We start from the raw sequence: 12797 nt of genomic DNA on the forward strand, positions 1-12797 counted from the left end.
GGGTGTTTTCCCTAGGGTGGGGAGTTAAAAACCAGGGGTAATTTTTAAGTTGAGTGGACAAAGTTTTAAAAAGGACATGAGGGTCAACTTTTTACACAGTGTGTGGTTTTTATGTGGAATGAATTGCCAGAGGAAGTGATAGATGCAGGTACAGTTACAACATTTAAAAGACATTTGGAGAGGTATATGAATAAGAAAAGTTTGGAGGGATATGGGCTTAATGTAGGAAGGTGTGTCTAATGTAGTTTGGAAACATTGCATGAACTAGATGAACCAAATGTTCTGTTTCCATGCTGTATGACTCTGACTTCTCTGATGATCCAGACCATGTTTTTGTGCTGGACTGCTTTGGGAAAAAGAAAAGTGAGTTGATATTGCTGGACTAAGAAGAGTTGATTTTTTTTATGCGCACCTCCAGGATCTCCATCATCTTTCAAGCTTGCTTTTAAATTTATGGACTCCTTTCAACATCAAGCAGCCTTATTATTCCTTCTTGGGAATGTGCATGTTATTGGCAAGGCCAGCATTTATTGCCCATCCCTACTGGCCCTTGAACTGAGTGGCTTGTCATGCCATTTCTGAGGATAGTTAAGAGTCAGCCACATCAGGGTGGGTTTGAAATCGTACAGAGGCGGGGCAGGCAAAGACAATAACATTTCTTTCTTTAAAGAATATTTAGTGAACCATGTTTTTACAACAATGATAGTTTCTTGGTCACCGTTTCTGAGAGTAGCTTTCGACTCCAAGTTTCACTGATTGAATTGAAATTCTGCCAGCTGCCTTCATGGGATTTCTACTCCTATCTATAGATGATTAGCCTGTGCTTTGTGTGTTGCTAGTCAAGTGGCATCACTGCACCGTCATTGCCCCTAAGATTCAACAAGATTGTGCCATCGCACCAATCCGCTTCTCCATTTTCCTCTCTGCAGTATTTCACCTTACCTTTAGGAAATTACCCATGGGCATAGACTTCGACAGAGCAGATGGAAAATTGGTCAAACTGAGTGATTTTCAATCTAAATCAGTGCAGCCTTTTTTAGATGAAGGCCTTGTTGACTCCTTCTCCACAACTTTAGAAAGTGACCTTTTACATAACACCTGGAAAATGAGGGTTCTTTTCCAACCAACTCCAACAGCTTCTATTGATTAAGGTCAATCGTTAGATCCTGGAAAATCCAGAGCCATTTCTCAAACAAGGCATGTAGTCAACAAAATTTATTGTTGCCCCCACTGTGCCAGCTCAGTCTTTGATTGAGTCAAAAATCACATGACACCAGGTTATAGTCCAACAGCTTTATTTGAACTGTCAAGCTTTCGGAGCACTACCCCTTCATCAAGTTGAACCTGGTGTCATGTGATTTCTGACTTTGTCCACCCCAGTTCAACACTGCCACCATCTTTGACTGACTGAGTAAAAGAGCATTTGAGAACCAGGACCTTAAGCTGATTGCTCAGAATCTGCCAGGTATTTGTGGGTCTCAAGTGGATCATTTAATAAAAGGATAGAAGGACTACAGATTTCTCTTAGATTGTCATATGGTTTTGGGTTAACTAAAAATAGCATTCATTGCATATTTGTAGATAGCCACAAATAAGCACACACAATAAATGCAGATGCTGGCCAAATTTGCTCCTGAAAGTCCCCAAAAGCCGAACAAAATTAAATTCTAAGAGTGACAAATTAGAGAAAAAGCACCCCAATTTGTGAAATAATTGAATCTGAGGAACTTTCCTTCCAATTACTTGTTTCTATACTGTAATTGCTGATGAGTCTTATTAGTGGACCTACCAGCAAACATAGGAGAGGAACAGCCTGCAGTTCCTCAATAATGAGGAGATGGTAAAAGCAGAGCAGGCCAGGCAGCATCAGAAGAGCGGGAAAGTCAAAGTTTCGGGCAGGACTGTACTTTTTCCAACTCCACATTTTATTGACTCTGACTTTCCAGCATCTGCAGTCCTCACTATCTCAATAGTGAGAGCCAATAAGTAGCCAAATGGTGTGAGGAACTGGGGCTGGGTAAGGAGAAACTTCGGTCTCAATTCTGAACTGCAGTGCTATTTTTGAGGCTTCATCAGTCTGAGTGGCTGAGGCAGAGAAGCAAGAGCTGTGAGAGTGGTAAGGGGGAGGCTGCAAGGGGAGATACCACTTTTAAACTTGAAATCGCTGAAATAATGAATTCCTTGCAAATGAATGTGGAACCTCTAGCTAAAGGCTGTACATATTTATGTGCTCCTTCTATGTGCAAATAGTATAGTGGATGCTGTTGTCATAAGCACTCCCAATTCTTATGTTTAAATCTGAAATGTAGGAAATATGCTAAAACTGGTTAAAATTTTCTAGCATTGTGCATAAATGATGGAAGCACATAAGCTTTGACTTCACAAGCTTGTGGAAGATGTTTTTTATGCATTGATGTGTGATCCTGTTGTTTTCTGTCAATTTAAGTACTGTTATGCCTAAGAAATTAATGCTTTCACTGTGCATGATAGCTTTAGGTTTAATGGAGATTTGATTATTATTGAAAATGTTGATGAATTCTACCAATTGTTATGACTGTTTTCCATATCATCTTCTTTGTTAGACTTAGAATTTTTTAAAAATCTCATAAATACTAAATTTAGTGATGCTTTATAAACCACAAATTATTCCACAATGATGCAATATTGCAATATGAAATGTAAGTGTTTACCTCTCAAAATAACCCCAAACATATATACACAAAAGGTTACACCTATTCACACCATGGAAAAGGATTTTTAAAAAAGCTTTCTCTCTGCAGAGATTCACTTTGAGAAAGAAAAGCTTATGGCCATTAGCTCTTGGTTCTTGAAAGCAAAAATACAAGTGAAATAACTGCACAGACGGCGGTATCCCATCACCAAGTCACCCTTTATTTGCTTGTGCATACCACACTGGCTGTGGCCAGCCAGCTCAGAGTCAGTCCCTGAATTGAGATTATCTCCTGGTTATTCTTTTTATCTTTTCTTTTGTCTCTTTTTTTCTGTTTTTTACTTTTTCCTTACCCTACACCACCGCCTAACTGCAGTAGTGCTTATATTTTCCCCATGTCATGTGTGTGCAGGTGTGAGACACAGTGAGAGATACAAGGTGTACGAATCTTTATTCAATTTCCACCACCAGGAAGAAAGGAAAATACCCAAGTGGCCAGTGACAAGCAGTGCCCTTCTTATCAAAGGGCAATCTCCTGGTTATATTCGTCAGCTAGGGCTTTTTTTTTAGATTAGATTACTTACAATGTGGAAACAGGCCCTTCGGCCCAACAAGTCCACACCGACCCGCCGAAGCACAACCCACCCATACCCCTACATTTACCCCTTTAACCTAACACTACGGGCAATTTAGCATTGCCAATTCACCTGACCTGCACATCTTTGTGACTGTGGGAGGAAACCGGAGCACCCCGAGGAAACCCACGCAGACACGGGGAGAATGTGCAAACTCCACACAGTCAGCCGCCTGAGTCAGGAATTGAACCCGGCTCTCTGGCGGTGTGAGGCAGCAGTGCTAACCACTGTGCCACCGTGCCTTTCCTGATTGGCCCAGATTAACAACCCCAATCAAGGATCTCGTAGTCAACAAAATCAATTGGTTCCAATCACTACAAAGAGTCTGTTGTAGAAAGTTCAGATGGCTGGGATTCTAACATGCATGTACTTGTATCGCCAACATAGGCAGGTGCCTCTGTGGTCTTTACAAATTCTGTTAGCTCAGAAACATAGGCAATGCTACCTCTTAAGTGAACAATCAGATTTCACACTGAATTCACTACAAAGATGCTTCAGAAACAAGAGACACAAGCTGAGCAGCTCCTTTCTTTGAACAAGCTTATCATCTGAAAATCCCAAACTATTTCCAAACTTGCAAAACACATCACACAGTAAAATCATAAAACCTACTAATTGAAACAGTCAGATATTTTCAGAAATATTTTCAAGCAACCAGGACCAAGAATTATCCTGAACCACATGGTTTCTTAAAAAAAAAGCCGTTGAAAAGAATTTCCACTATTCAGTGAAGTCTTTTTAAAAATCCAAATTTCAACTTTTCTTCAAACTCAAATGCACAAAATTACTTATACAGCAAAGTAAATATGGAGAGGATTTTTTAATGGACAAATCTAGACCTATGTCCCTCTTTTTTAAATACATGGGTTAGCCATATAAAACAGAGATTAAGTGACATTTTCTTTCTTTAAGAAGGTCATTAGAGCTGCCTGCTGAACAGGTGATGGAAGTAGAGTCCTTGAATATTTTTAAGGCAGAGATAGATAGATTGTTGTTAAGCAAGGGAAAAAGATTATTTGGCAGGCAGGAATGTGATTTGAGGTTATACTTGAATCAGCCATGGTCTTACTCAGTGTCAGAGCAGGCTCGAAGGGTTGAATGAACAACTTGTTGGTATGTTCATATTTCACATAGGAGCTATCTGCATTGGGAATATTTCTGCTTGTGTCAGAGTTCAAAAATCCTGTATGTCAACACAAATGATGAAGGTATCATAATTACATGACTACACCTAATAAGTGAGTTAGTAAGAATTTAAAAAGGTCGTCCCCAGAAATCAATAAGTAGCCCTCAAGAAAAGCCCTTTGGGATGGGGGTTACTGGGTACGCAGTGGGGGGAGGAACATTACTTTTTTCCTGTCAAAGCCACACTATCTTACTTCCACAATGTGAAGCAACTAGAAATATATTTTAAATATTCACACAATCTACAAAAGAGTGCATTATCTGTTATCATTTTAGGGTTTGATTTTCTTTTGCAAGTCAGGATTCCATTTTATGATTTAAGCCACAATGGAATGTTGAACTTTTGGCGAATTCCTCTTGCTTGCAGGAAAGAAGATCTCATTCGTGTCATCGATGAAGAAATTGAACGAGAAAAACAAGCTGCAGATACCATCATCAAAAACATGACTGAAGACAAACAAGCCAAATATATGAAAATGAAATCAATTAATGAGCATTTATTACAGGTTGGTACTATTTCTGAAGCAAGTGATGACTTTGAATACAGAATCTGAGAAAATTTGAAATTTTTGACCAAAATGCATGGAGATCACATCTCATCAGTGGGAGAGAACTGCCTTACATGATTGTGAATTTGATGCAAATGTCATTGAGCATCCTGCACTATATTCACATTGTAATTGTACAGCCATTTTGTACCAACAAGGAAAATGAGAAGGAAGTGAGACTTTTGTAATAAAATACAGCATTAGTTAGGCTTTCATTTATTGCATTCTTAAAGGAAATCTAACTGTACACACTCGGATACAAATTCGGTGAATGTCCAAACGCACATTGGCTCAAATGTTGACCTTTGTTTCTGACAGAATAATTGTTCTCTTTCTGAATAAAATGTGAAGATAATTCTGATACTTTACTTAAATGGAAACATAGCAGCCATTGCATTTCGGCAAGTTTTGTACATACTTTCCTTTGATGCTGTTGAACTGCTGTTTCTTTCCTAACTTAATGCAGATCCTTTCTGACCTCCTGCTTCTAACAATTTTTAAAAATTTTTCCTTTTAAGCACAGTGACAATTGCAACATAATATGCACTAGCATGATGACCCCAGAAACTCCACTTTTTGAATTGTATTATTATTTTTGGGCTACTTTGTGAAACGTTATTCTCCCATCTCCTGTTTCCTCAAACTTGATTGCTAATGGGTTTCTAAATGTTCTGGATCCTGAAGTCCCATTTTGCTATGTCACAGAACAGCAGTCACTTCCTTGTTTTATTTTTGAAGTGCCTTTTGTTCCTTCCACCAGAGAACTCTGTTATGCAATTAATTCAGCTACAACATGTATAAGAATTCTGGAAACCTGTAAAATCTGTGCAGTGAAATTCAAAAGAAAAGTATGAATGGAAATCACTATCAACAAATTATTTTAACTATTTTCTTATGAATTTTAACCATTTTCATGAGAGCTTTTTCAGGCAGACTTTATTTAGTATTGTTTGTCAGTTTACTTATTGTCAAATTTTGTTGACTACACTATTTTCTCAAATGTCGGTTCATAGTTAAAGAATACAGTGTATAAAAGTAACTGAAAGGCTTCATTATTTACATTCACTTGAATCCTGCTGGTAACATTATTTTTTGTTGGTCAGACAATCGTAAAACTGTTTCTTAGCTTCTGATTAGTGCACTCCAAAGGGATATCTGGACAGCCTTTACAGGATGGAGTTTCAGTAATGTTTTCCTGTTTCATTTGTAATAAACCTTTCCTGTTTAGCTAGGTTATGAAAGTGTTCCAAATTTTAGAGCTTTAATATGTAACATAGAATTCAGCATCTGTAAATTAAAGTTTCAACCAGAATAAAGAATACTATATTATACTCTGAAGTTAAAGACAAAATTGTAATAATACAATAAACTTTAAGTAAATACCTATTCTGTGTGTTCAGACGTGCACATTATATCTTAGGCCTTTGAACATGCACACAGTTTAAACATGCATTTGTATTGTAGGACCATTTTAAGCATGATAACCTCTTTGAACCTTCTTCGCCTTTCCTTATTCTTATTGTTTTACTCACTGTTATATTTTCATGAAGATAGAATTCTATGCATCTTCACAGCTCCAATCACTCACTGTGAATGCTTTATTGTTAAAGAATTATGTTGGCTCCAGACTGTTAAGGGATTTAAGCTTTTGGTTAAGTTACGACCCTTTTAAAGATGATTGTACTTGAAGTGGGGTATATTTCCTCAACCCAATGAGCATAAAAGGAAAGTGTCAAGAGAAGTAGGAATGAATGTATTTAGAGAAATGAAAGAGTTATGTGGTGCGGTGTGGATTTTTCACATGCGCATTTAATAAAATTAGAGATGAACTTGAATTTGATATGGAAGAGTGGAGGCTGTAAAACAGTAGGGCCCTGTTACATATGGCATCTGAAACAGTATCTTCATGTGTAAGAGAGAAAGGAAGAGACCATTGCTGATGGAGTCAGTCTTAGAGAACTGGCGCAGACCATGTAAAGTCTGAAAAAGACCCACAGGTAGTGCAAGACTGGATTGCAGACCCAGCTGGAGATTTTACAACTATAAGCCAGATCACCTAAATTTAGGTAGAGATTGCCTGAATTGAGATTATAGCAAGACTAAATAAAAGGTCCAGAATGCCCTTTCCATCCTTTCCAAGCCTATCTGGTGCTGTAGAAAATGATTCCACTGGACAGCATGAAGATACATTGAGCCAGAGAGAGGGCATATGATTTATAGGCTGGCATTGTACTGCCTTTCTTTGTGGACAGTGCTCAGAATATCTATTATGTCCTGGAGCACAGTAGACTATCTATAGTTGTAAGCAGAGATCCTTGCCAGATCACCTTAACAGTGAGTGTTCCAGAGTCTGAACTGACTGGGTGGCAACGCACCTCACTCTCAAATGTTTGGCCCAATATAACCATATGGTCATACTCCAGCCAGGTCGTAAGGTTGCTGATAATGGGCTGTAATCTACAGTCCTTCCATCTCAGATCATGAAGGGGCAAAGCTGCAGTGACCCAGTCAATCTGTCAGAGTTGTTTATGCTCCTGGAAGGACAACTCTCAGCCGAAGATCCACAGCTTCCTTCAAACCATTCGACAAATCCTGAATGATTTCTGACAGAACTAGTGGATTTAGGAAGTGTGAACAGAGCTGAAGAGGTGGATTTGGCCCACGCATCTGCAAACTGGGAGATAAACAAAAAAAAGCCAGGAAGAACCTACTCAATGTAACCCTAAAGGCAGTTGGGGATTCCAGCAAAGAATACCTGAATTGGATATTGCACATTGTAAGATATGTGGAGGCTTCTCACCCTTTTCTAGAAACGACAAAGGTGAATGGAAAACGGATGAACATAGAACAGAAGTTCAGAGGTAGATGGTTGGAAAGACACTGGAAATTAGAAAACTGAGTGAAGTATCTTGCGCACTGGCTTTGTAGTATGTGCATTTAAAATAAAAAGTGTTTAGAAATCTTTTTGTAGATGCTGTTAGTTTCATGCAAGTGTCCTACAATTTCAATACATGGAAAAGGACCACAAATCACAATACAGGATAATTTTATTCTGACACAAATGTTATCGTGTTCCTCAATGTTGTACAAAAGCTTTTAAATGTCTGCTTAGTGTTTTGCTTAATGTTTGATGATGAAATTACTATTTAAGCTGCTCACTTAAAATCTTCCTTTCATCTTCTCAGGAGTTGGATGCTCGGCAGCAAGAGCTAGACATATTGAACACAAAAAAGGAAACACTGGTGACTGTAAGAGTTTTGAGTATTTTCATTTCCATTTGTACTTTATTTGACAATTCAATGACCAAACTCCTGAAAAAAAAACAATTTGCATTGTTGCTTTGAATATTTTAATTTTAAACTTGAGGTTAATTGGCTGCGTGGAATTTGTTCTCATTTCCGTGAATAAGACGTACCTGGGTAATTTTCCACGTTGGGTAGATGCCAATGCTACAGCAGTACCGGAACAGCTTGGCTAGAAGCATGTCAAGTTCTGGAATACAAGTCTTCAGTACCTTTGCCAGAATGTTATCAAAGCCTATAATATTTCCAGCATCCAATGCATTCAACTATTGATTGATATCATGAGAAGTGAACAAAATCGGTTAAAGACAATTTGAGATGTTATGAATCACCAGAGTCGGAGACTGAAATGAATCATCTACGTGGCACATAATGCTAAGAGTTATTGCACATGCTTCAGTCTTATCTTTTCCAGTGATCTGCTGGCCTCCCCCACCATTGAGGATTGATATATTTGTGAAGTGTACTCTTTCAGTTAGTTGATTAATTGTTCACTACTGTTATGGACCAGACCAAACACCCTCAAAATGTGTCAAGGAAATAGCCTGGACAGTAAATGTTTATTTTATTTATAGGCCACTGTAAGACACTGTGTTCCACATTAGATTTGATTGGCTTTAATCAAAACACATGCCATTCTACACACTGTTAAAATATAAACAAAAGAAGAAAATTGGCATAACTTTAACAATTGTAATATGTAATAAAATAATATATTACTTACCTACTAAACACCAATTATTCCAATCTAGTAGCAAGCCACAGACACACCCTTGGCAAAGACAAATTCAGCAAAACACATTTTCCTCACCTGCTATCTCCTTTCCAGTACAAGAAAAAGTAACACTGAAAGAAACAATCTTGCAGCAGAGGTCGAACTCGAGCTTTTTGCTGCAACAGATAGAATTGTATCTAGCAGCTTCTACAATCAATTTCAAACCACAATTGAAAACAAAACTAAAACCCTGGGTCCTTTTGAGCCTGACTCCACCCACCATGCTTCTTTTGTCTAACTTTAAAAAAAATTCAGGAGCTCAAAGTTCAACAGCATAGAACAACTCACTCTTAAAGGCACAATACCATCACACCATTAATCACAACTGGTAGTGATTAGATTAGATTAGATTCCCTACAGTTTGGAAACAGACCCTTCGGCCCAACCAGTCCACACCGACCCTCCGAAGAGTAACCCACCCTGACCCATTTCCCTTTGACTAATGCACCTAACACTATGGGCAATTTAACATGGCCAGTCCACCTGACGTGCACATCTTTGGACTGTGGGAGGAAACCAGAACACCCGGAGGAAACCCACGCAGACACGGGGAGAATGTGCAAACTCCACACAAACAGTTGCCCGAGGCAAGAATCGAACCTGGGACCCTGGTGCTGTGAGGCAGCAGTGCTAACCACTGAGCCAAAACAAATTAATGTCAATATAGTCAACTTCATTTTTTACATAATATTTTTTGAGAACATAGAACAATACAGCGCAGTACAGGCCCTTCTCCCCTCAATTTAGAAGGAAAACGCTATTTTAATTGTTATCCTTAGCTTTGGTTCAGATTTGATCATTTGTCATTGCCATCAGATATGTTAATGATTATATTTGGGCCCAAGGTATATGACATTTACTTCTTCAAAATTCAGTGCCAACCAAGTGTTTGTCAATAGCCTGATCATACTGTACTAAGTCATCAGTTCCTTCTGACCAGCTTCCAGGAATGTCAATTGCCTATAACATCTGCTGAGTAGCTCCTTGCTAAAGTTTAGACAAAGTTGCAATCATTTCAGAATCTGGGAATTACAATAACCACAACAACTAATTTATTTAGTGCCTTCAATATACTGAGCCATCCCAATAATGTAATGACCCAGTGCATTTCACAGGAATATTATAAAGCAGGATTTGAATCCAAGCCAAGCAAGATATGAAGTCACTTAGTCAAAAGATTCATCCAGGTGTTAATTTTTAGGAAACAGCATAAAATTGGAAACCAAGCTGGAGGGAGAGAAGTGTCAGAAGAGAGATCTCCTGAGCTTGTGGCCTCAGCAATTGAACGTGCAACTACCAATGTTGGTGCGCTTAAAACTTTGAATACTCAAGAGGCAAGGTATCTTGGAGGCTTGTGAGGCTAGAACAGATTAGAGATGAGGAAGGATGATAGAGAAGGATGAGGCCATGGAAACATTTAAAAACAAGAATAACAGTTTTGAAGTTATGCTGTTGCTTAACCAAGAGACAGATAAACGTAGACAAGGGTGATGAGTGAACTTAGTGCACAAACATGAGCGTCAGAGTTTGAATGACCTCAGTGAAAAGAAAACTAATGCCAAATGTAATCTTTTGTGGCAATTTTAAAATTTAATTCATCAACATGCAATTCTGGTCTCCTTCCTCTCGGAAAGATGTTGTGAAACTTGAAAGAGTTCAGAAAAGATTTGCAAGGATGTTGCCAGAGTTGGAAGATTTGAGCTATAGGGAGAGATTGAACAAGCTGGGGCTATTTTCCCTGGAGCGTCAGAGGCTAAGGGGTGACCTTATAGAGATTTATTAAATCATGAGGAGCATGGATACAAAGTCTCTTCATTGGAATGGGGGAGTCCAGAACTAGAGGGCATAGGTTTAGGGTGAGAGGGAAAAGATTTAAAAGGGACCTAAGGGGCAACATTTTCACGCAGCGGGTGGTGTGTGTATGGAATGAGCTGTCATTGGAAGTGGTGGAGGCTAGTACAATTGCAACATTAAAAAGGTATCTGGATGGGTATATGAATAGGAAGAGTTTGGAGGGATATGAGCTGGGTGCTGGCAGTTGGGAATAGATTGGGTTGGGATATTTGGTTGGCATGGACAAGTTGGACCGAAGGGTCTGTTTCCGCACTGTACATCCCTATGACTCTTAAGTTTGATTATTTGCTCTTCACTGCTTCCACCCTGATCTGATCTGTTAACGAAGAGTTTGATGAACTGATCAAATATAAAGCAAACACCTGTTAGGGTAGATCTGCCTAGACTTATCTGACTATTATGGCCTCAAATAGATGGTAAATTTCAGTGCTGAGTCAAATGTGTTTGACGTTTTAAAGTATCAGCTGCAGCATAACAAGTCGTCATTCAGGTTTAAATCTTTGTTATTAAATATGTTTTGCTGTTAAATTTAATGTATTTCAATCATTATGTTGGAGTTTTGTGATTTTTAAAGTTTCTGATACATACAGATGTTCAGTTTTAAAACAAAACAAATATAATTATACCACACTACCGAAATGTATCTATTTTATTTGTCCTTCAGGTATTTCAGTTACATAGCAATGAATAAACAATGTACAATTGCAATAATTTTACATTGATGTTTAATAGCACTTTATTTTATTTCCCATTTCCATGAATCAAAAGTCCCACTACCTGATATAGAAAAAGTAATTCTGAATCTTGATCATTCAGCAAGTTTAAATGTAAAGAGAAAATGTAGAATTCATGAAGTCAAATGGGCCTGAGAGACAAAAGGGTAATTTTAAACTTGTAAATAATGTGGTACAGCATCTTTTAAACTGCAAAGTTACAATATATTTACAACGCAGAAACAGTAAATTCAACCTAAAGGCCTAAACTGGTGTTTATGCTTCTTATTCACCTCATCTCTACTAACATATCCTTCTCTTTATTTCTCCCTCATGTTTATCTAGTTTCCCCTGAAATGCATTTATGCTATCACCTGTGGTAGTAGTTTTACATTCTAAACACATCGCATTAAGAAGCCTTTCCTGAATTCTTTTTTAGGTTTATTGTTATCTATTTCATTTATATATCCTATAGTGATGTAGCTTTGTGGCTATACTTCCCTTATATGTCCAACTCTTGATGTCAACTATGCTGTCCTGAAAGTTTAATATGAAGGTAGTCTGTAGTTAGTGTTAGTTCAGAGCATTTGCACACTTTCTAGTGGTTTGCATCAGTAAAGCTTAGTTAAGACAGTACCTGTTCACTTGCAAGATAGTGTGAAGCATTGATTCACTAACAGAGTAAAATGATCAGAAAGAATATCCTATCCCCATTGTAATGCATTGATATTAAATTTAATGTACTTCATTCATTATGTTGGAGTTTTGTGATTTTAAAAGTTCCTCACGCATATAGATGGTCAGTTTTAAAACCAAACAAGTATAACAGAGTAGAATGATCAGAAAGATTATCCTATCCCCTGTGTAATATTGATCGAGTACTGAAGGAGGCCATTCAGCCCACTCTATTTTTACTGGGATGCAGTTTTCACCATAAAGTGAAGTTGTTTCAAGTGATCTATCACTTCAAATTCAATCTGGCAACTTTAACTGCCTTATCAATCGACAGAGGCAAATTTAAACAGCTTATGAATATTAGCAGAGCCTAGATTAAAGGCTGTCATTCAGATCCACTGAATGCTTACGACAGCATTCGAAATTTAAGCATCATAAA

General features: G+C 38.0%; 1 protein-coding gene across 2 annotated transcripts in view; it reads left to right on the forward strand.

Annotated features, from left to right (window-relative positions):
* Positions 1–12797, forward strand: part of ift74 (intraflagellar transport 74) — a 115535-nt gene that overhangs the window by 38653 nt on the left and 64085 nt on the right. For both annotated transcript variants that reach the window (XM_043717227.1, XM_043717238.1), the window contains exons 8-9: positions 4859–4997; positions 8225–8287. In XM_043717227.1, coding sequence (XP_043573162.1) covers positions 4859–4997; positions 8225–8287 — 202 coding nt within the window. The remainder of the gene's footprint in view (positions 1–4858; positions 4998–8224; positions 8288–12797) is intronic.

Source organism: Chiloscyllium plagiosum, chromosome 2 (genome assembly GCF_004010195.1).
Source record: "Chiloscyllium plagiosum isolate BGI_BamShark_2017 chromosome 2, ASM401019v2, whole genome shotgun sequence".
In the NCBI taxonomy this organism is placed as follows: domain Eukaryota; kingdom Metazoa; phylum Chordata; class Chondrichthyes; order Orectolobiformes; family Hemiscylliidae; genus Chiloscyllium; species Chiloscyllium plagiosum.